At 42.6% G+C, this 22,668-nt stretch overlaps 3 protein-coding genes across 8 annotated transcripts; 2 read left to right on the forward strand and 1 right to left on the reverse strand.

Moving 5' to 3' along the window:
• Positions 1-2,308: 2,308 nt before the first annotated feature.
• nbs (nibrin) lies at positions 2,309-7,336 on the reverse strand. 3 transcript variants are annotated; one of them, XM_011140544.3, is made up of 11 exons: positions 7,182-7,336; positions 5,798-5,916; positions 5,557-5,690; positions 5,335-5,483; positions 5,102-5,264; positions 4,517-4,772; positions 4,216-4,359; positions 3,117-4,117; positions 2,949-3,011; positions 2,761-2,850; positions 2,309-2,685 (listed from the first exon to the last, which is right to left on the reverse strand). In XM_011140544.3, the coding sequence occupies exons 2-11, from the start codon at positions 5,820-5,822 to the stop codon at positions 2,632-2,634; spliced, it is 2,079 nt and encodes a 692-aa protein (XP_011138846.2). In that variant the 5' UTR covers positions 5,823-5,916; positions 7,182-7,336; the 3' UTR covers positions 2,309-2,631. The 3 variants fall into 3 exon arrangements, with proteins under 3 accessions (XP_011138846.2, XP_011138847.2, XP_011138845.2); XM_011140545.3 differs by lacking the exon at positions 7,182-7,336 and adding an exon at positions 6,199-6,460 and having other exon boundaries at positions 5,798-5,891; XM_011140543.3 differs by lacking the exon at positions 7,182-7,336 and adding an exon at positions 6,199-6,460.
• Positions 7,159-8,252, forward strand: LOC105182827 (oxidoreductase-like domain-containing protein 1). Its single transcript, XM_011140542.3, has 2 exons — positions 7,159-7,276; positions 7,357-8,252. Exon 2 carries the CDS (start codon positions 7,414-7,416, stop codon positions 7,741-7,743), a length of 330 nt encoding a protein of 109 aa, XP_011138844.2. The 5' UTR covers positions 7,159-7,276; positions 7,357-7,413; the 3' UTR covers positions 7,744-8,252.
• Positions 8,253-8,439: 187 nt separating this feature from the next.
• On the forward strand, positions 8,440-22,464 carry LOC105182831 (ATP-sensitive inward rectifier potassium channel 8). 4 transcript variants are annotated; one of them, XM_011140550.2, is made up of 11 exons: positions 8,440-8,658; positions 10,540-10,858; positions 15,370-15,484; positions 16,565-16,797; positions 16,892-17,165; positions 17,278-17,470; positions 17,608-17,832; positions 18,009-18,262; positions 18,359-18,636; positions 18,847-19,018; positions 22,314-22,464. In XM_011140550.2, the coding sequence occupies exons 1-10, from the start codon at positions 8,595-8,597 to the stop codon at positions 19,010-19,012; spliced, it is 2,121 nt and encodes a 706-aa protein (XP_011138852.2). In that variant the 5' UTR covers positions 8,440-8,594; the 3' UTR covers positions 19,013-19,018; positions 22,314-22,464. The 4 variants fall into 4 exon arrangements, with proteins under 4 accessions (XP_011138852.2, XP_011138853.2, XP_011138855.2 ...); XM_011140551.3 differs by lacking the exon at positions 8,440-8,658 and adding an exon at positions 9,390-9,578; XM_011140553.3 differs by lacking the exon at positions 8,440-8,658 and adding an exon at positions 9,401-9,608.
• The last annotated feature ends 204 nt before the right edge of the window (positions 22,465-22,668 follow it).

Consider the following 22,668-nt stretch of genomic DNA (forward strand, 5'->3'; position numbering starts at 1 on the left):
AATGCGATACAGATTACATGTGCGACGCGTTCGCCGCTACGGCGACGGCGACGGCGACGGCGACGATGAAATTACAGACGACGAATTAGACGGCCGAGGTCACCGCGACGGCGACGGAGGACGACCGCGAGGTGAAGGAACGTGCGAAAAGGAGGTGCGCCTCCTTTCGACATCGCCCCTCGCGGAATAAAATCGGAGATTTTCGATAGAATGCATTTTAATGCGATGACATTTGCATAATCGCCGGAATTCGCGCGCGCGCGCGCGAGCGCGTGCACGCGAATCGCACGTGATGCAGCTGAGTAAAGAAGAGAAGCCCTCCGAAAGCCTCCCTCCGGAACGCGCTCCCTCTTTCTCCCTCGCTCTCTATCTCTCTCGCTTCTGCTCCCGTTATTCTTTCATTTGTTGGAAAAATAGAGAAAATTCGCGGAGGAAATTGTAAAATCTCGCTGCAGATGTTGTTGGGATTCATCAGAGACAAATTGAAGTAAGTAAGTAAATAAGTAAGTAAGTAACGAAGTGTCACCAATACCAGAATAAAACTCCCCCGAAGCTACGCAATATACATCTTCCGCCTGCAGACTCGTAGATGAACCTCCTGTGATTTCTCTCTTTGAACGCAAAGAGCAAAATCATACAGTCGCTACTTTATGCGGGAATTTCGTGCGAAAGATATCCCGCACGTATCGGGTGAGACCGTTAATGATTAGGCAGTTCCCCATTCGAAATCCTCTATGCGATAATCCGCTTCGTCATACGGAAATATCGGCTAATCCGAAGCGCGACGGTTGTTTTTCCCGGTGCAGCTCGATGAGATTTGAAAATTGCAATAACAGTGCCTCGATTTAGCGTGTCATTGCCGCAGACGCCACGTTGAACTTTAATTTGTCGTCAGCTCAAAAATAGTTTCAACTCGGCGAGATAACGATTGAAATCATGATGAATAATGCAACAATCGTGATCCGATCATAAAGAATGAACTTCGCGATCGCCGAACAGAACCCAGTTCTGTTTATCCGACGGTTCACGGCTGCTCCTAAAATAAGCCCACGGTTTTTCCAACACGATTTATTTCGGACGCGCTTGACATTAAGTCGCGAGGTGAAGTAGCGGAGTTTTTTTATTTTTCACAATTTTGCAATATTTTCATAACCACTACCATGTATGAATACATTTTTTCACTTATAAATACTTAAATACAAATTAAAGTAGGATTGTTGCAATCCTCAAAAGTGATATACCCTCCGGTATTTTGTTGCTTTTGCCGACGAAAACGACAAATATCCCGACTCTCCCTTGTTATTCTTGCCGGCTGCTGTTGTCTCTTGACATTTATTCGCGCTTCGCGATTAGCGGTGTTCCCGAAAAGTTCCCTGTCCGGCATTGGGAACTTTCTCGAGTTGTGTGAAAGATTGCCGGCCGATTTTGTCGACTTAACTTGCTTCTCCCGGCTCTCGCGATTCTTGAAATTTGTTTACGGTGGAAAATCGCTGACAACTGTCTACGCTACGCTAGGAGCGCACAAAGTTCGCTTTTAGCACGACAGTTTAGAGACAGTTTTGATCTTTGTTTTCCTCTTTTTATTTATCTTTTCTTTTTTTTTCAAACGAAACGATGAATTTCCCGAGAAAAATTTCCAGAGTATATTATGGCAAATTATAGTAAAATTATTATTAGAGTACTACGAAACGACACAGGCAAATCCTTCTTATATTACTACTTCATAGAACTATTGTTTGCGCGAGGAGAAATGAAGGTATTTTTTCGGATAAATTAATATCGTGCGCACAGATAAAATTTTTTTCTCTTTGTTTCTTTTCTCCAGCAGTCTTTTCACCGAGTCACCATCGTCAATTTCGCGAGACTGCATCTTTTTCTCGACGAAAATATCCAAGTACGTACGGACGAAAGAATCGATAAGTACCGCGCGTCTTTATGAGGAGGAGGCAGTGAGCTTTCTTCCAAGAGACCGTCCATTCGATTCGTCTTGCAGACGACGGCAAGAAGAAAGTCGAGAGGATTTGCGAAAGGGACGAAGAGATCGCATTGAGAGCTGACATATGAACTGAAGAACTCTGCGCGCCGGAACAAACGCATATATCCTCGATTTTCCGACTCTACGATTTTTGTCCGCGTCTTTCGCACGCATGCGGCTATAATATAATGATTATTTCCGTGGTTAGACGCTGATAAAGTGCATTTTTTCGCTTGTTCTTCGTATACGTTCGTCCACTCGAGAAGAAAAAAGTTCTGATAAATATTCGAAGAAATAGAATGATGGCACAGGTAAAACAAATGGATCCATGAATTCTCGTTTCTTTTTTTTTTGCTGATATATTTTGTACAAAAATAGAATACGCTGCACAAAGTTATACCAAGTGTGTTTCAAATATATCTACCATGTTTACTTTTTCTATTCTTTGCTATAAAATATCATATCAAAAATGCTAAATTTTATTATCACCTATTTTTACTTAGACTCTGTTATTTTTATAATAATAACAAGAAAACTGTAATCCTATTTTCTAATATACCATTATTATCTGTCATTAGAATGACATTGTATATGAGGAGCGAATATTCATTTTTGCATAACATGTGAACACGGTATATATTATTTTTCTTGATAAATCACAGGATAAAGTCATCTGCCCTCAGTTTCTTCGCGGGGATCGGAATTAATACCTAAATAAAAAGAAGAGAAACAAGATGTACAGATATTGCACAAAACATACCAAATCACATATTGCTCTTACAAACCTTCGTGAATCTTTTGCCACACGGTGCGTCTTTGCGCAAGATCTTGTCCGTAAATTCAGCACTCAAATATTTATCGTACCAATCTGTACCCTAAATAAATAAGAAGAAAATAACAGTTATCGGTTTCCATGTCGCAAAAAGTAAATCGTCATAATATTGACATTATAAGAATTGAATTAATCACTCACTATTTTTCGTCGCTCCACCTCTCTCTTCTCGTCTTTTTCTTCTATTTTCAATTCTTTCATTTCCTGTGATGCATTTCATTAAATATAAAATATAGTAAGCATTATTATAGGTTACGAAATTATATATATATATATATATATATATATATATATATATTGATCACTCACCATTTTCCGCGATTTCTCTTTTCCTCGTTTATTTTCCTTCTCTATGTCAATTACTTCTACTTTCTCGTCATCGTACTTATCTCGCTGTTTCAACTGGGAGTCGAAAGACTCTTCAATTTCGAAACAATCTTTTCCCAATGATTTGTTCGCCATTCGGTCCGTTCGTATATTGCTTTTATCGCTATTATTGATCTTTTCTATCGATACGATACGCGGTCCCTTTGAGCTCTTCCAGCTTTCGCTCTCATCCTCGTCGTTTTGACCAGCCCAATTATCATTTTTGAGAGGACAACTCTTTTTAAACATCAAGTTCTTCCTTTTGAGTGTCAAGTTATCTTTATTAAATGTCGTGTCTTCAAGTAACAAATCATCTTCCTCGAACATTACATTACGTTTTTCTAGAGTCGAACCATGTTTTTTCTCCAAGATAACTTTTTCCTCTTGTGGAAATCCAATGTCTTCTGGCGATATATCTTTCGAGCATTGCTCATCTTGTATGCTGGGACTGCTGACACTGTTTTTGTCGCAAGATTCGGGAATAATTCGAGGCTTTTTTATGTCACTCCTAGAGAAATTATCACTTGCGATACTTTTGTCCAAGGAATCGCAAGTTTCCGGAATGATTTGGGGTTGTTTGTCGTTCTTGTTGGAAAAAACATCACTTTCACGTTTGCTGTTTTCGAGAATATCTTCTTGCTCATTTTTATCGCAGATACGTACTTTTTTCGAAGTACCACTATCACACTGCGAATCAAGGGTTTCGGGGATGATTCGCGGCTGCTCTGTACCTTCGATTTTTCTCTTATTGCTTGTCGACGACGCGTCCTGTGTATCTTCGACAATTACGAGATCAGAAGGGGAGAACATTTGAGTGCTGGATTTAAGAATTGTGCCAAAGTTAAACTTAGGATTACAATATTTCTCGGTAGAGCAGTGAAGAATGGCAAGTGGGATTTCTGAGTCGCAGATCATTCTGCGTTTAAGCGCACTTAGTTTTTGATCTACAAGATGAAAATATCGCATATTACGATGTATGTTAATAATTTTCGTGTTATGGTAACTGACATATGATTATTTTACTATCATTTCCGCCACTCACGAATAATCGGATAATCTGTTGCGATGACTTGAATTGTGAACTGAGAGGAATCATTAGTAGGCTGCTGTATGACAATAGCATTCTTGGCAGTCAGATCCCGAGGAGTTAAAGGTTTCTTCGTAGGATATACACAGGATTTTCCGCCTGAAACAAAATTCTATTGTAACTTATTAAAGAAAAGAAGAATTTGGGCTATAACACGAATGCAAATGTATTTCACGCCAGTTGTGCTTATCCCTTGTTTATTTCCCCTATTTTATCCCCTATTTTACAAATAAAAATCTGCATTGGAAATAATCACCTGCTGCAGTAATTATCGGAGCATATGCACTGTATTGTTTCGCGCAAAAGTGCACAAAAGATAAGCCACGAAATAGTGTCCTGCGCTCCTCCTTAGGCAGCAGTTGTGTATCAACACGTATCCATTCCTCCTTTGTTACAGTAGGTAAAAAATCTTCAATTTTAGGCAATTCTTTGTTTTCTCCAATAGCTTTCATTATTGCTTCCCAATATCCAGTGGTGACAATCATCTTGGAAGATGCTAGTGCACAAGCCAACTGTATAAAGTGTACATAAATACAGATCAATAAGAAAACATCTTTTATTAATTTTTTGAAATATATCGAACGCAGTACCATATATATATATATATATATATATATATATATATATATAATATGTTATATGATAAATATTTTATATATATATTACCATATAAGTATATACTACTATATATTAATATATACATTAATATATTAATATATATTATCATATAAGTATTAATACATTAATAAAATGGTATTATATACTATTATAGAATTAATTTTTTATTATCTCATAATTGCTCTTATTTTTCTATTTTCTTCGCTCATATATGAAATCTTACCTTTATAGTAAACAGGAATTCATTAGGCACTGTTAAGTACGTGCAAGAATTGTGCCAGTTATCGGATAGTACACCTCCAATATCCTTTACAATACTTCTCAGTTTCTCCATTTCTTCCTTGCACAAACTCGATGCCACAACCAGAAATGAGTGACGTAATACACTGCAATGATGTATTACACAGCAATGATTTTGTAGAAAAATAACAAAAAGTTAAATTATTTTAAGCTTACATAAAAATGCTGTGTTTCAGGCCAAACTGTACTTTGTCACCTGCTTTTAGAATAAATTTTTCATCTGTGAACAACTTCCTTTTCTCTCCATCTCGCAAAACATATGTTCCATACTTGGACCGGTCTTGGATGACACATTTATATTGCAACTGAAAAAAATTTAACATTTTAAGAAATATATGCAAAATAATATAAAATTATAATTGATAAAATTAGGTTTACTTCTTGCTCTTCGTAAGGTTCTGAAGAAACAATCGCATGAAGCCTGCTTACTGTGGCATCTCCCTCTATTTTGATATTGCTCAGAGATTTTCCAAAAGATACTTTATGTCCTGGCAGGATATAAATGCAACGACCTAGAATAAAACAACACAATTATATGAAATATACAACAATCAGACTCTATATAATGATGTTTTAGATTATTCACATTTGCTATTTGACATTTAATGCTCAGTAATACCTTCTTGTTCTTTGAAGCACCACATGTTGAATAATCAATTATAAATTAATAATAATTGTATCCAGTATGTTGTAATTTTAAAGAGCCGTTCCTGCTAAAACATTACATTTTCGTCTAACCTAAATGAATATAAATACATTCTCCATCATGTTATTATGCACACATTTCTATTTGTTAAATTATAAATAAACAATATAATGATGAATTGATGAATTAATTTAACTTTTTTCTAAATAATCAATTAGAAAAATATTTACTCAACTTTTGCTTGATAAAAATATTAATAATAATCAAGACTAATGTTCATAGAATTTTGAATTAAAAGATTAGATAAGATTCTTGACACATCATGCACCAGTATTTCACGCAAATAAGTTCCTGAAATAACTGTTTGGGCTTACAATTTGAAGATGAAAAGACCTTCTGGAGTTTCCTGTTCAACTATAAAAGTTGACAATAAAAGGGCGTTTCACTAATCATTAATCTTTACTATTTAAAATAAGAAGAGACTTTTCAAAATGTGTTTTGTAAAAACATAAAATACGAAAATATATGTTTGATTTGTCGTTAAGTTATACTACGAATCGATTCTTCGGTAAAGTGGCGACGCGGAGCGGAGACTTCTGAACTAATATTGAACGCCACACGTAGAATAACGGGTCTACGAATATGAACGGTTGTACGGTTTAGAATTCTCATAAATCATAGACACTGACTGATAAGTTAGACAGGATTAAACATAATCTTTTATTATTAATTAATACAATTCACGTACAAGGCAAGTAATTTTGTATTTTTCATTGGATTGATGCATAGAATCTAAGAATAATCTAGATTTTTTGAATCTAGAATTTTTAGTTATAAACATAAATTCCTATACTTATATACTTTCTGGTTACAAACAGTTAAGGCCTATCCAGACAAACTTGCATAAGCGCGTAACGCATATGCATAAAGAAATTGACCAATTATGATCCGTGTAGTAAAAAAATATTTTTTGTATTAAACATACAATTAGTTAATTTCTTTATGCATATGCGTTACGCGCTTATGCAAGTTTGTCTGGCCTTAAGGGCCAGAACACAGACTTCTGCATAACGCATAATACACAACGCATAAGAGAATCAACCAATCAGAGTTCTTCATTTCTGTCCTGAGGAGGGAAATGAAGAAAACTAATTGGTTTATTCTCTTACGCGTTATGTATTATGTGTTATGCAAAAGCCTGTGCTCTGGCCCTAATGTTCTCGTAGCAATTTACTAGGGCTGCGTTCCGATATTCACTGCCAGTATTGAAAATATATACTTTATGTCACATATATTATAGATTTTCAGTACTGGCAGTGAATATCGGAATGCAGCCTAGATAAGATGTTTCACGTACAATTCAGCTCGAGAAAAAGTGCGTTGTGTCTTATGAATTGCACTATTACGTATACTCAGTTTTTCTCGGATGAGCCTCCTTACATCTCGATTGACGTGAGACTAAACTTCTCTCTAACTGACTCAGCTATCATCACGACCACACAACTAAAGCACTCGTTTCACTTTGACTATAGATTCCGCCGCAATCAATCTGATCACCTCTGAATCAATAAGGTTCGTTGAAACATGAAATGAAATTCATACTGCGACCTTCAAGATTAGCCGTCCCGGGTTTGCGCTGTTATCAACGAAACTTCTCGGCACAAAAGGACGACGATAAACTGAAAGACGGAGAAGATGACGCGAAGGAAATTCCAGTTGACGATCTCGCAGAACCGACGAACTGCTGTATGTCAGGATGCGCGAACTGCGTATGGATTCAATACGCGGAGCGACTGAGCAGCAAGATCGACAACACGTCGGACGTGAACTTGCAAGCCGCTATCTTGGAACGAGTGCAAGACCCTAATATGAAGGCTTTCCTCAAGATGGAACTGCGTTGCCGGAAGTTGATAAAGTAGCGCTCCGAAATATTTCGTAATAACCAAGAGAGTGTACAACAGGAATATATAGAAATTAATTTTATACACATACTTGGTCTGTACTTTTTAGCTGCACCATTCAGCTGGTGCAATAAGTTCAAGTGAGAAAAAATATAGTCGTCTCATTCTAACTTATTGCACTAGTTCCGCAGTGTGCAGCTAAAAAGAACAGACCACATCGTCTCATTGGGAAATTTAGCAACGTGCTCGAAACAAACAGTTGCGTTAATATTTACTGCGCAGCGTAGCCGACGAAAATGAGCACTGATATTAAAATCCGCAAGACAAGATATACGACGATAATAAACTATGATATCGGCGCTGTAAAAATAAAATGATAGCAAAAAAGTTTTTAATTACGATATAGATTAGAATACGGAATATAAATAAAATTTAGTATGCGTACTAATACGTAGAATCTTGTACACATATGTACATAAAATGTAAATATACGTAATATAATATATAGTGTGTTAAATAATGCTGCATATCGTATATATGCGTGTGTTTTGTACGCGGACACCAACGTTGCGCACGTTTTGAATACCATCCAAACGAGAACGAAATAGATTCTCACAAGAATAGTCTCGCTCTCTCTCTCTCTCTCTCTCTCTCTCTCTCTTTCTCTCTCTCTCTCTCTCTCTGCTTCTCTCTTTGCATCGCTTCTTTCTCCGCCTCTCTCTCTCTCTCTTCTTCGCAGTTTAAATTTAATCCTTTGATTTTTTCACCCTCGCGCGATTGATCTGTGATCCGTAATACAGGAGCCTCGGGGTGTATTAAAATGGTTCAGAGAAAGCGAAGAGAACATATTTTTGTATTGAGAGAACTTTATGCAGAATACACGGAGAAAGAGAGAAACTGATACCGACTCGCAAGAGAAGAAGGATAGACACGGTAAGAATGAACGGATTACATTGTAGACGCTACATAGGCTCGATCAGCTGAATTTGAAATACAGATCGAAGTGATTGCGATTGCGATTCCGCGATGCTCGATCCATTGCCTTCAACACCACGAGAGATCGCGCGATTGTTCCCGCCGCGCCTCGACAACTCGAACCGTCCGTCGCTTCCAATTTGCAACTTTCGTCCGTTAATTGGCAGCTGCCTCTCTTAATATCCAGATATCCAAGTTTATCCAAGTCTCCGAACGTCCATCCGACGTGCATGGCAATCCTCTCTCGCAAGTGCATTCGTCGATCTGCTGACGAAATCGAGCGCAAATGAGGCCGCCGATAAAACGGAGCGGCAATCTTATCCGTGCCGCGCGCGCGTCACGTCCTTCCTTCGCGGCAACTTGCACGCATATGCTTGAACGCTTTCGCATTCGCCCACACTCACAATTTATTTCTCGCTCGTCGCGCGATATACACACTCGTGGCGCGTGTCGCCGCAATCTCGGCGGAGCATCGTGGCCGAACGCGTGAAATGCCGCCGTCGTTGCTGCCTGAGGATCGATAGATCCTCGCGGGATTTGATTCGTGCCGGTCGCGGAAGGGACGCGCGCGTACGTGGTGATTGAGATCTCTCGAGTGTAATTATCATCGCCGTTCGGTTCTTTCCTCCGCATATTCACCAGTCTCTTTCTCTCTCTCGCTCTCTCTCTCTCTCTCTCTCTCTCTGTCTCTCTCTCTCGCTCTCTCTCTCGCTCTCGCTCTCTCTCGCTCTTTCTCTTATCTGCATCGACTCGAGTGTCGAGTGAGTGACGAAAGAGCGACCTCGAAACCGCAATAACAGAAGATTGATAAGGTGACGTTTTGCTGCGAAGCGGAAGAGGAATTTTCAGTTGATGCAGTGTCGCGCACGATGCACAAAGTACGAAAATGTGAAGTAAATTAAGACTCGGTAATAACGAAGCTTCAATCGACCCGTGAGAAATTGGCCTATCTTTCGCGCGTATCATTATAACATATGTTATCTTGTCATTATTTAATACCATATCATTAATCCGTACTCGCATAACGTTCAAGTCACGCCTGTATTACCGCACGTGTTTATGTAAAACGCATAGATAAAAAATATAGCAAAGGAGACTATAGGCTTAATTAATATCAACTGTCGAGGCTGTTATTAAATTATCGGAGCTCTTATTAAATGAATCGGAGCGTACAAAGTCATGTCGTGGCAGAATGTTGTTACTCGATATTTCGAAAAGTCGATTGTCAAAAAATTTTTAACATTCGATTTATAATTGAATGATATTAATTTGCAAGAATACGTACCGTCTTCGGTAGGCGTAAAAATTGCCGGAAACCTCGGAGAAAAGAGAAGCGAAATGGAAAAATGCACCGAGTGGCCGCGTGTAAACACACACACACACACACACACACACACACGTTAAAAGCAACAGGTGTCCCGTGCGTGCGTATGTGCATGCGTGCAAAATTGCAGACGCGATTCGCAAAAACATTCTACAAATGGCACACGCTACGCTATAAATCTGCGGAGAGTTGTTTGTGTAATTCACCGCGTGAGTTCGGACGAACTCGCCGTTAATCTCACAGCTAGTCAAATAAATCGCGCCGCGAGAAGAGACGTCGCGTGTTCACTGGCGCGCTTCGTGCGCCCGCGCGCGCGCGCGCCTCGTGTTCACCTTCTGCTAAATCATCGACTCGTCTCCCAATGAATCACCTTTCATCGAATTGTAACCATTCTGTCGCGAGACTCCACAGTCGTCACGCGCGATTCTCGGTTGATCTCGTCGACGATAAATCATTGAACAACCTTGAAAAGAGCCAAGAAAGGAGAGAGAAAAACTTTTCAATTGTCTTAACAGCGACGACTGCCAGATTAATTATCATCGCCGTTAAACTGAAGCAAGACGAGAAAATGAGGATGACAGGACGAAACAGGACGGTGATCCACGAGGACATAGTGGGCGATCACTCGGCCACCGCGAATACATCTCTCGGTGAGTTATTGGTGCACTCGTCGATGCCAGCTGCTGCGGTCGCCGTGAAATTTTGCGGTGAAGATTCCGCGGAAGAAACCGGCGAGACTGTAAGTCGGAAGAGACGCGACATCTTCAGCACGTTCAAGAGAAGAGCCTTCAGCAGAATCAGCTTCAAGGGTGAATCTGGCCCGCTGCTGAGTAGGTGAGGATGAGCGAAATTGGAGTTACGATAGGAAAATTAAAATGTGAAAATTATACCCTACCTTCGGGGACACTCGTCAGGTCTGGAGGAAGAAACAATTAAAGTTTGTGGTCACCAAATCGTGAAAACATTGCAGTTTCTTTTTAGTTTTACGTTGCGATATCGAGATCATTTCTTTTCTTGCCCTTATCACACAGTTGCTTTCAGCTTTCAGTAATTTTTACATCAATCATTGTTAACTTAACTGATGTCGATCAATGACTGTTACAGTCTACATACAAAAAAAGTATAATAACAGCCGCAACTGCGTGCTGCAATTGTAATTTAAATTTCTGTCTTTACGTTCACTTATCCTGAAAATTCTTCAGCAACGAAAACCAACGACGCCGAGTCACTCGATTTATTTTATTCTCGTGTCGTTTGGAAGTGCGAAGAAATAGCTAAACAATTCGTCAAATGATGAACGATAATGGACAATCCACGTTAATGTCGTCATGACTCGGTTTTTTATTTTAGTGATGTCGGCGATGTGTTATTGTTTCTTACATTTTCTTATAAAATGGTTTGAACATTAACGGTAAATATGACTAAAGTTCGAAGTAAGAAGGCAGTTTGGATAGCCTTTTTTTTTTGTCTAATAAAAATCAGCGACGTTTCTCAAACAAACTTTCGTGTCAAAACAAGTCCAACAACGCGTTGGTGGTAACAGAATGTTCGAAGTTACAGAAAGCCAGAAATGAAATGACCAATTTAGACATTTATACTGGGCGTATCTTTTATCGTCGGGCGAGACGAGCGGCAAATTTATGCCTTGTCGCTTTGCATTTTATAGCTCGCGCACTTTGCGATGATGATACAGGCACACAGCGTCCACCACCAATGTCGACGAAGTTACAGGCGAACGAGAATTAATACAAATGCGTAACCATAACAATTATTATTTGTTTAATATTTATCTAATATTGAAATAACATTGGAAGAGAAAGTGAAAAAGATACAAAAAGAAAGGAAAAAGATATGTGTGAAAGAACATTTTTCATTTACACAATAAAAGAAGTATTAAACATATATTTTATAAAATTATATTTTTTATATTCCGTCATACGCCGTCAGAGGTCGTGAATAACGTCGTTGATCGCACTTTCCAAACGTCACTTTCTAAACGGTAAGTAAATGCGATGTTTGTAAGCGCATTTATGTAAATATCCACTTACGTGTTGCGTTGCATAAGCAAATTCCGATAGAAAGATGATAAGTTATCGCTTCCACGTACGCTAGCCGACAAGGACATCTCTCGAATAGCTCGAGTTAAGTCACTTGTTCACGCAATTTCTTCCACAACGAAGAACGTTAATACGCAGCAAGCGGAGAGGACAACAAATGTCATCTCAGCAGCATAAAATTGCACAGGAAACACACTATTAAAATATAAAAGAAGAACAATAAAACATTAACTGAAGAGATGCAGGACTAAATCAATGACACGCCTGTGCTTTCTTTCTCTCTAACTGAATAAATAAATAAATAGAAATAACAACGAATCGTATTATATTGCGCATCTATTTATCGACGGTGCTTCGAAAATAGTGCTCGGCGACGTAAAATTCGCATCACAATACGTGTTTTACGGGACCCGCCGAAAATAGCGGCGCGCGACTGCTATTTCCAAAGCAGCAATTGCCGGAAATCTTTATTCCTCTCCCTTCCCCGTACGAAAATAGAAGCACCTTAATCGCGAGAAGCGAATGGATGCGCTTTTTGCACGTCAGAGGTAATTTTGAGTTATTGAAATTTTTGCTCGGCCGGACTGGATATTATTCGAGTGTAATTAATTTCATCACCGAAGAAGTAATTGCGTTGTCTTACGCTCTTTGCATAATTTTCATTTATCGTTGTTTCACACTCTTCGCTTTACTATTTACGACATAGTATTATTACTTTCAGATCTACTTAATATTATTATTTAAATTTAGAGAAATTGTCTATTTTCTTTTATTCGATGATTAATCATATTATTGTCTGCTAGATTGCAACGACTTGCACAAGTTGCAGAAAAAGCAAGACGAATTTGAGAAATTTAATTCTGCGTCGTTTAAATTTCATTGATTTCATATATTAAAAGTCTCATCGACGAGGCTCCCTTCTTTGTGAAGCGGTTTATCGGCGGCTCGTGCCAAAGCGACACACGCGAACACAAAGGGGAATAATTGTTCTTGGCCGACCCACAGCTGAAATGTATCCTCAGTGCCCGATTAGCCTCGCTTACGTTAGTGAGCGACTCTAATTAGCTGCGTTTACTGCGTCTTACGGCAAAGTCGATTCGATCACGAGGAAATCGATAAGTAATCCATCAAATCGAACACCGGAATTTTTATTCCTTTCTTGTGATTAATGCATCGGATTAATTTCTTTGGCAAATTCCGAGTCGTGATTGGCTCGAGTAGTGCAACACAATAATAAATGATTTGCCATTAATAATAACTCAGCGGTCAAATAAATATCTTCACTTCGGTTTGATTTCTCTCTCTCTCTCTCTCTCTCTCTCTTTCTTCAAAATAACAGCTTCAAATATAATATATGTATTGGTTATACTTAAAAAAATACTATATACCGTATATTACCTAAAAACTACTTTCTCAATTGTCACTTCGGGAATTTTTGGACGCGACAGATAGAAGCGGCGACGTTGTCAAGACGACAACGCAGGTGTCTCGGATGCTGCGAGACGCCATCCTCTGGGCGAGATGATCGGTATAGATGGATTGTCGAGACTGCGACGAGCAAGCTCGCAAGTGTCCATGATGGTCATGAAGGCGATGACTTCCGGCGAGGCGGCTTGGCGCGAGAAGTTGTCCAAGTAATCGCTCTCTCGAGCGCTCCTCTTCTGTCTGAAAGAAATAATCACGGTCGGGGAACAATCGCGTTGACCATCCTTAGATTCGTCCCGATATTAATTTATCGATGTCTAATCGAAGTGTCGTCAGTGTTCGGTTTTTTACATAATAATTCGATGTATCTTGTTTTATCTTTTAAGTTTTTTTTCCTTAACGATTTAACGATTTTTCCATAACGATAAACGAGCGACGGAACACGTGACGGTTTTACCTGGCCTTGTGCAACCTTAATAGGTTTCGATTAGAATTTGTTATCGAAATATCGGACGTGACTACGTGCTTGAGAGGCGTGTTTTTCGTGTCGAAATAGCCACCCACACGTCGTCAAGACGGGAAAGTGTCCGCGATTATGGCAAGTAGCGGCGATGAACGTAATGGCATAAGCACAACGAATTACCGTCACTGGAAGATCGCACGGAAGGGCGGATCCAATTCGCCGTTCGTCGCCGTCCGCCGAGTAATCGCGCGACATTTCAGATCAAATCTCACACTGGTTTGTGACCAGCTCATTGCCAATTATTATCCGCAAATATTTACGGACCGTAAAGTGCGGGAATAAGACGGCAATAAATACCGCGAGAGATCGCATCTGTCTCGCCTGCAATTTCTAATGCACAGAGGTATCATCCGCGGTGTGCCTGAAACGATGCGAAATTATCCGGGGGGAGCTGCTCTCGCGATTATATCACCATCGCCGCGGCGACGATTTCGAGACCTCTCGAATTAGTCTCCGTCATTTAGTCGAACGCCAGTCGAACGAAACACCGTCGCCTCGGTGTCGTCGTGTACGGCGTTCTAAATTCGCACGGTTTCGCGACTTCCCAACCCTGACATATTGACCCACGGCGTAAAAATAGATTGAGCGGTGATGTTAAATAGCGTTCATGAGTATTTCGCCGAGATACACCACTGGAAAATCCATCATAGACGCCATGAATTTAAAATATTCTTCGTACGCGAAGTTATATTCTATGAAAAATGAATTAGCAAGATGCATCACGCATGTAACAATATATTATAGATCCACAAGAAAATATATATACACCAAAGAAAGTGTAAGAAAATGAAATAAAATTTTGATAGAAAAGAATAGACAGAGTAAAATTGGATCACACTTTATGTTTTACGTTCACTAATAATCGAGTTGATCTGAACTATCGAGAAATTTTCATATCTTTCACATCTTTCATATTTACGTAAAAGATGTGAATTTTTTTTAAATAAATAGGCTACCTGCTTGTGTATTCTCGTGAGTGAGTGAGTAACGGCGCATAAATATATAGAGTTCAAAGGGGTGGTGCTTTCGCTTTCGCTTTCGCAATCGTCTCGCCGAAAGCTCTGCCTTTGATCTAGGAATTTCGCGTCGAGACGGCGCGAAGAGATTGTGTAACCGTGTCTATAAACAATTCCAACAACTGTGATTATGTTCTAAAACTGTCGAAATTATTTTTAGCAACTTTCCCCAGCAGCCTAACGCGTTGTGTAAAAAATAATGTATACTTGGAATTTATACGTAATATACCTGAACTCTTCTCAGTGGGCTTAACAGCTCTACAGCGAACAATCAGTCGCGAATCCGAAGTTGAAATTAATTAAACGACCGATTCGTCTTTCAAGGTACCGTCAGACCAGATTCAGTTCCAGAAGGGTTCGCAAAAGGGTGGTCTTTAAGCACGGCGACTGCAACGTCGTGCAGGGAAACGTTGCCAAACGACGCCGGCGGTACCTTCAGGTGAGAGGTTTATTCTGCATATTGTATCAGACATGTGGAATAGAATATTAACCCATTAATGCCGGCTGGGACAGAAATTTCGCGTTGATTTCAACGTTATGAATTCTGATGAAAATGCTCGAAAATTTTTATCCAAAGCACATTACTAGGGGTTTTCGTTTCTTTCTCGAGGTCGCTCTTTTCGAATCCGCTGTCATAAAAAAATGAGTGTTTGTATTGATTTGTAACGGTTTTTTCCCAAAAAATGCAATTTTTTTCTAGATCATGGATTTCATCTTGATAAAAATGTTGAATATTACTGAAAAGTACTCCAATCGTGTCCTCGAGACTTGCACTTAAAATATATGTGGTTCTGAAATTTTTTGCAATTTAGTAATTTCAATATGGCGACCATATGGCATGTATCACCGTAGATATCGCCGGATCTTTGGGAACTCGGTCGAATAACTCGTTATGGGTGTATTTTTATGAAAAATTATCCAAAATAAAAGTTGTCCTGTTGATCGAATTCTTTCACTTCTTGGTAGGCCCCAAATTTGGATCGAATGTACTTTTTGGGCCTAACGGGGCCCAACGTTGATTTGTTGGGGCAAAACTTATATTTTTTGTTACAGATTTGGAAAGTACAGAAAATTTTACGTCCAGATATATATTTTTGAAATTACAAGTCTCGAGGATACGATGGGGGGATACTTTTCAGTAATATTGAACATTTTTATCAAGATGAAATCCATGATTTAAAAAAAAATTGCTGAGAAAGTATCACATTTTTTGGAAGAAAACCGTTACAAATCAATACAAACATTCATTTTTTTATAATTTTTGCAGCGAATTCGGAAAGAGCGACTTCGAAAACCCTTAGTAATGTACTTTGGATTAAAATTTTCGAGCATTTTCATGAAAATTCATAACATTGAAATCAACGCGAAATTTCTGTCCCAGCCGGCATTAACGGATTAATCTCAGAAATTGAAATATCTTCTCTGTCTCTCCCTCTCTCTCTCTCTCTCTCTCTCTCTCTCTCTCGCTTCTCGCCGTGATATTTATCACGGGCGGAATGACAGATCGACTTTCTCGCAGGACATCTTCACGACGTTGGTGGACGCGCAATGGCGGTGGACACTGCTGGTGTTCTCCATGAATTTCCTACTGTCTTGGCTGGGCTTCGCGCTTATATGGTGGCTGATCGCCTACAGCCACGGCGATTTGGAGCCTCAGAATATCAACAATCAGACCTTCGTGCCCTGCGTCCAAGATATCCGTAGTTTCACCAGCTGCTTCTTATTCTCCGTCGAGACGCAGCACACAATCGGGTAACTACGTTGTCATACGTTGCATTGTCATTTTACCATCGCACCGGTGTCGTGTTAGAAGTTCTTAGAAGCTGGATATACCGCGATTACGCAGATACGGGGCCAAGCACACGACAGATGAATGCCCGGAGGCGATATTCACGCTGTGCATCCAGTCGATGACGGGCGTGATTTTACAAGCGTTTATGGTCGGCATCGTGTTCGCCAAGTTGTCCCGGCCCAAAAAGCGTACGCAGACCCTTCTCTTTTCGCGCAATGCCGTCATCTGCCAACGGGACGGTCAGCCTTGCCTGATGTTTCGCGTTGGCGACATGCGCAAGAGCCACATCATCGAGGCCCACGTACGCGCCCAGATGATCAAGAGAAAGGTAGAGAGATAGATTTTAGACAGGCTTATCCGGCTCGATACATACGGTATGCTAGCGGCGGTAATATAAAATACGAGGCGTCGTAAAATAATCACTGGCACGTTTTCGGCAGGTGACGAAGGAGGGCGAGTTGCTGCCGTTCTTCCAGACGGAGCTGAAGGTTGGCGGCGACGGCGAGGAAGACAAGATCTTCTTCATCTGGCCCACCACGATCGTGCACAAGATCGACCGAAACTCGCCGCTCTACCGGATATCAGCCAGCGACATGCTGCGAGAGCGATTCGAGATCGTCGTGATACTAGAAGGTAAAGAACTCCTCAAGGAGAACGACGCGCGCTCCAACGCGCGCGCGCGCGCCGCTCGTGTGATCGGAAGCCTGCGAATATACACGGCTAGGGCAGTCACAGCGAACTTTGTGACGGGCTATCGTGATTATTAACAGGGGTGATCGAGTCGACCGGCATGACGACGCAGGCGAGAAGTTCCTATTTACCGTCTGAGATCCTATGGGGTCACCGATTCGAACCCATCATCACGTTCCGCAAGGAGACCGGCGAGTACGAGGTCAACTACACTCTCTTCAACAACACGTACGAGGTGGACACGCCGCTCTGCAGCGCCGCCGATCTCGATCGCATCCGCGCGATGCATCATCGCTCGAAAGCAGGTGCGCGCAGGAAAAAGGACCCGCCGGGAAAAACCGAATTCTTATCCGAATCTTATTGACTAGAATGAAGAACCGTGATGAAACGTGAATGAAAAATTGCGCGCGGGAGTGCGAGTATCGGTCCCGGATGGTCATACTTTGTAGAAACGGACACGAACGACATTTCTGTTCTCCAGAACGCACCGGCCTAGGTGCATTCTCGGGCTACAACGACGTCTCCAGCAGTAGTTCCTTGACCACCAGCTCCAGAGGGTCGAGTCTGAGGTCTTCCACGGGCGGGCTTCATCTGCGGACATCGTCGATGCCGACGGCGATGCCAACGGCGACACCTCCACACCCTATCCCGGTGATAATCACCAGCCCAGACGGCTCCTGCAGACAAGAGAGCACCAACGCGAAAGCACCATCGTCCTTCTACGCGCAAGAAGAGGCGAGTCATTAATTAATGTTGAATGAATTGGAACAAGTGGGAATATATGCAGATTTCGAGTACGATGATACAATTATGCCAATTGCGCTCTTACAGCACAACAGTACGGCAAAGTTCAGATGCGACAGCGAGGACTCGAAGAATCAGGAGGATTACGAGCGTGTCCTCGAGGATATCAACGCGTGTCTGAGGAAGAGCAGGAAGCAGAACGGCACGGAGGCTAAGTCACAACGACGGAACGAATCCGCGGCCACGTTAGACTCGAGGAAGAGCGAAGCTAGATCGAATTCCAGATCGATCGCTGAGGAGGCTCCAAGAAACGACTTCAAGATGCCATCTTCCGGGAGCAACGCGAGCAACGAAGTTGCAACCGAGTGAGCAACGAAAACATTCTTCATAATGGCTCTTCTTCTTCACGAGTTTCACTGATGCTTCGTGTCTCTCTCTCTCTCTCTCTCTCTCTCTCTCTCTCTCTCTCTCTCTCTCGTCGACGTGTTAACTCGCGCCACATAACGAGCCATTGAGACAAATGCCGAAATATCTCATAATTACATCTTACGCTCTCCGTTTCTGCTTCCGCGTAGGTGTCGCGCGAGTTCCTCGGAGACGCAGAGTCCTCCCGCGGTGCTCGCAAGGTCCAGCCTGTGCGACGGGCAGAACATCCAGGATGTCGCCAAGAAGACGAGCTTCCTTCTCGAGGAAGAAGCGAATCGCGAACATTCCCAGAACGCATCTTGCCCCACTCATTAAGCACAGGTGAATGATGATGAAGTTCCTCTTAAGCTTCCGCCAGACACGAGCGTAGGATGGGCTTGCAAGCGAGCGAGCTAGCGATCACTCGTCGTACGTGTACGATACACGCTTCAACAACGTGTTAAATAAGCAGCGAGATTAAGCGATTGACTGGCGTGATAATGAGGCCACTTCCCGGTACTAAGCTAATTCCGCCTATCTCTCCCATGACCCTCAGCACTCGATTATCAGTCCACCGTCCACCGTCCACCGTCTCTCTCTCTCTCTCTCTCTCTCTCTCTCTCTCTCTCTCTCTCTCTCTCTCTCTCTGTTTTTTCCCCCGTGCCCTTCAATCGCTCGCTCGCTGACGCTGACATCACGGTCGGTCGAAGGCGGGCAAACCTCCGTCGTTCGTACATACGTGCGCTCAGTTTCGAAAGCCGCTGCCGAATCTCGGTGTTTATCATCTGCAAAACGGCCGAGCGGAGTCGCACGCGAATCGGGTTTCATTAATTATGCAGGCACGAGACTCGCGTCTCTCCCTCTCTCTCTCTCTCTCTCTCTCTCGAAGGCGGACGCCGGGAGCGACATTGACGTCTCACGGGAGTGACAATGGCCGTCGTCTAGAATGTCAGCGCGCGGTCACACTGTTAAGAATGGAAAAAGCGTATCACCTTGCCGAGATTAATCGCGGACACTCCGTGTCTGTCCTCGGTCTGATGTGCTGATTATTCAGCGCGAGTCGCATCGTGAATGATAATTCTCGCGGATAAATGCGCGGAGATTCGTCCGTCCAGTTTCGCTTGCGCTTTTTCGGGGAGATTTTTTCTCCTCGATTTTTTCTTGTCGTCATAAACGAAGAGACGAAGAGGAAGAAGAAGAAAGGACGACTTCGCGTTCACCGCGCTCCTTGCGGCTTTGTAGCTGTTACTAAGATCTTTGTCTCCGATTACGAGCACATTAGCATAACTTGCGGACAAGTTTTCGGACAGCGTGTTATATTTTTGACTAGTCGTCGTCTGACGTTTCGGTCTCGGTGTTCCTCGTATATATATTCCACCTTGTATTCGCAAAATACGACTCTAGAAGAGTACAGCGGTACGGTACCTAGTCACCGTGTAATTCTGCCTGTCTTCGAATAAATACGCAATGATGGATTGTGCGACACCTAAGAAAGCCGCAACCAGTCATGAGACGAGAGGTAGACGGACGAATCATCGTTACGCGAGCCAGGAAGTGGGGTAGGATACGTTACACGCTGAGCACACACAAGGACGCACTGCGAATACGGTGCGCTCTTTAATCGTTAAGGCCCGGATGCTGCGCAATTAGAGGGACTTGAGTCGTACCGAGTGCACTGCGTGACATCTTTGTGGCCCACTTACTGACAATCTAGACTGCCTCTACCTGGACTCGTTCACGTCGCGACCGCGTCGTGACTGCGTGAATAGAACGCGCGAATTTACGAAACTTGGACTTTCTTGGGGTGAAAGTGGGCTTTTCGCGCGAACATTGACGAAACGGATGCGCATGTCAGTAATTCCTGAAGATATAATACGGGCTTTACCGAAGAAGAAGCTGATTCGAGCTTATCCGTGAAATAAATTTCAATCAAATAAATAAGCCTTCGACACACACGTGGACTCGGCTTCTCGGCAACGGTATTTTCGCGTCCATTCTTCATCTCGCGAACGTGTAGGAGGTGGTTGGAAGGTTACTGGAAAGGAAGAGAGAGAGAGAGAGAGAGAGAGGGAGAGAGAGGGAGAGAGAGAATGAAAGACAGTGAGAGGGGAAGGGGAAATGAGAGAGATGAAGAGGAGAGATCAAACGGGTGACGTCACCGAAAAAGCCCGTTGATGCGCCTCTTCTCGCGTCGCGAGAGCGAGGAGCTGACTCCTCGCAGTTCCGCGACGTCGACGTATCTCACATGTATATTCCCGTCGTGAAGTTTACAGGCAGACATACTTCACGCGTTTGTGGTAGTGCGTGTTCAAGCGGAGATTGGTGAACGTAGCGAAAAATTCGGAAATCTTGACAACGAGTTGTCTCGGCGTCGAGCGCTCTTGCGGAGAGAGACGGACATCGTGGTCATGCGCCACGAAATCCACGAAGGTGTGTGTCAATATATACAGGATGTTTCAAAGTGAGATAAACGCGCGAGAGAGAAGAGTGCGGTGATAGAGAGGATGAAGGGAGAGAAGAGTCTTTTTTCGCGCGAGTCCCAATCTCACCGAATATATCTGATCTCGGCTCACGCTTTCACATTTGGCGGCGATCACCATCGCGCTTGGAAAAGCGCGGGACTTCCTCGTTTTCCACGTATTTTATTTTTAGAAAGAATTTGTTTGGACACGCGAATGCGCGGAGGATCTATGGGTCCATAAATCTATACAGAGGGTTAATCACGTGTGCCTTCGCGTGCCCGTCGAGGTACGTTTCCGGCACGAGAGGAAACGCGCGCGCGCGCGCGCGCGCGCAAGCGTTACGCCGCGTTAGATTCCGCAACGCGACGTTGCGTCCATTTCACGCATTTATTCATTCGTCCTTCGTCCAATTTTTTATAACAACGTTCTAATTTCCAGTAACAACGCAAAATTTACCACAGGATCGTAGATCCTGCGCTTTCGGTCGGATCGGCGCCGACAATTTTGTTGTTGATTTTTCTAGCCGACAATTCCTCCGGTCGCGAGAGATTTGCATGAAAGAAAAAAAAAGACCAAATACTTAACATTTCGCGAAACTCTCTAAAAATGTTCAGTCCGAACTCGAGAGATAAAACCGACATCCATTTTCTCTTTCGCGTACTCTTCGCCACCTCTGAGTTTTCTCGAGTTTGAATTTTCCCGCCTCTGGCGCGCGCTTATCACGTGACGCCTCCTCGCCTTTGAATTCAAATTTCGGCCCGATTCGAATTCTCCTCGACCGTGGAGAATCGCCAGTGGAGAAATCCCAAATAGACCTCCGTCCTGAATTACGGCTCGCCTGAAACGGGCTTGATGTACTTGCACACGTCAACGTATGATTACAGCCTGCGTATTATCCCCGCCTGCGCGCACTAAAGAGGTAAACGCGCTCCATGATGAGATCTCGTGTGCGAATAGAACGTGAATCCGAAACAGTTGCGAGTGCGACGCGCGTGCGGTGCGCTGCCGCAAAGCGTGTCGGAAAAGCGCGGAAGAGCGTCGCTCTTCGTTGCCGAAGGTGACGCATACGCGACACTGCTGGATCACGAAGTGATCGCAGCGCGGACACATCTCGGGCGCGTTTACTCACTGTTTACTTAACCCGAGACTTCATCCGCATGCAATTGATCTTGCAGGCTCGAGGGGGAACCGGGACCTGGGAAGATCGAACGATGTCGGATGAGCGGCGGCCGGCCTCGAGGATCAGTCGTAGATCACGACGTCTAAAGAACTCTGAGTAGAAAGAAAAGCGCTGATAACGAGCGATAAGCGAAACTAGCCGAGTAAACGACCGATCAAAGCGGAGGATTCACTGCGGACGGAGAGGAGAGACGATGACCGAGAGGCTCAAGATGGGGCGATCCGCGTGAGGCTCGATCTTGACATCCATCTGCTCGGGACAGAAATTTAATAGAGAAAACAGACAGGAGAAAGAGAAGAAGCGAGTTGGCAGAATGGACTCTGGAGCGGCAGGGTTCTTCTCCTGTTGAG

This window comes from Harpegnathos saltator, unplaced genomic scaffold (assembly GCF_003227715.2).
Source record: "Harpegnathos saltator strain DR-91 unplaced genomic scaffold, Hsal_v8.6 scaffold657, whole genome shotgun sequence".
Taxonomy (NCBI): Eukaryota; Metazoa; Arthropoda; class Insecta; order Hymenoptera; family Formicidae; genus Harpegnathos; species Harpegnathos saltator.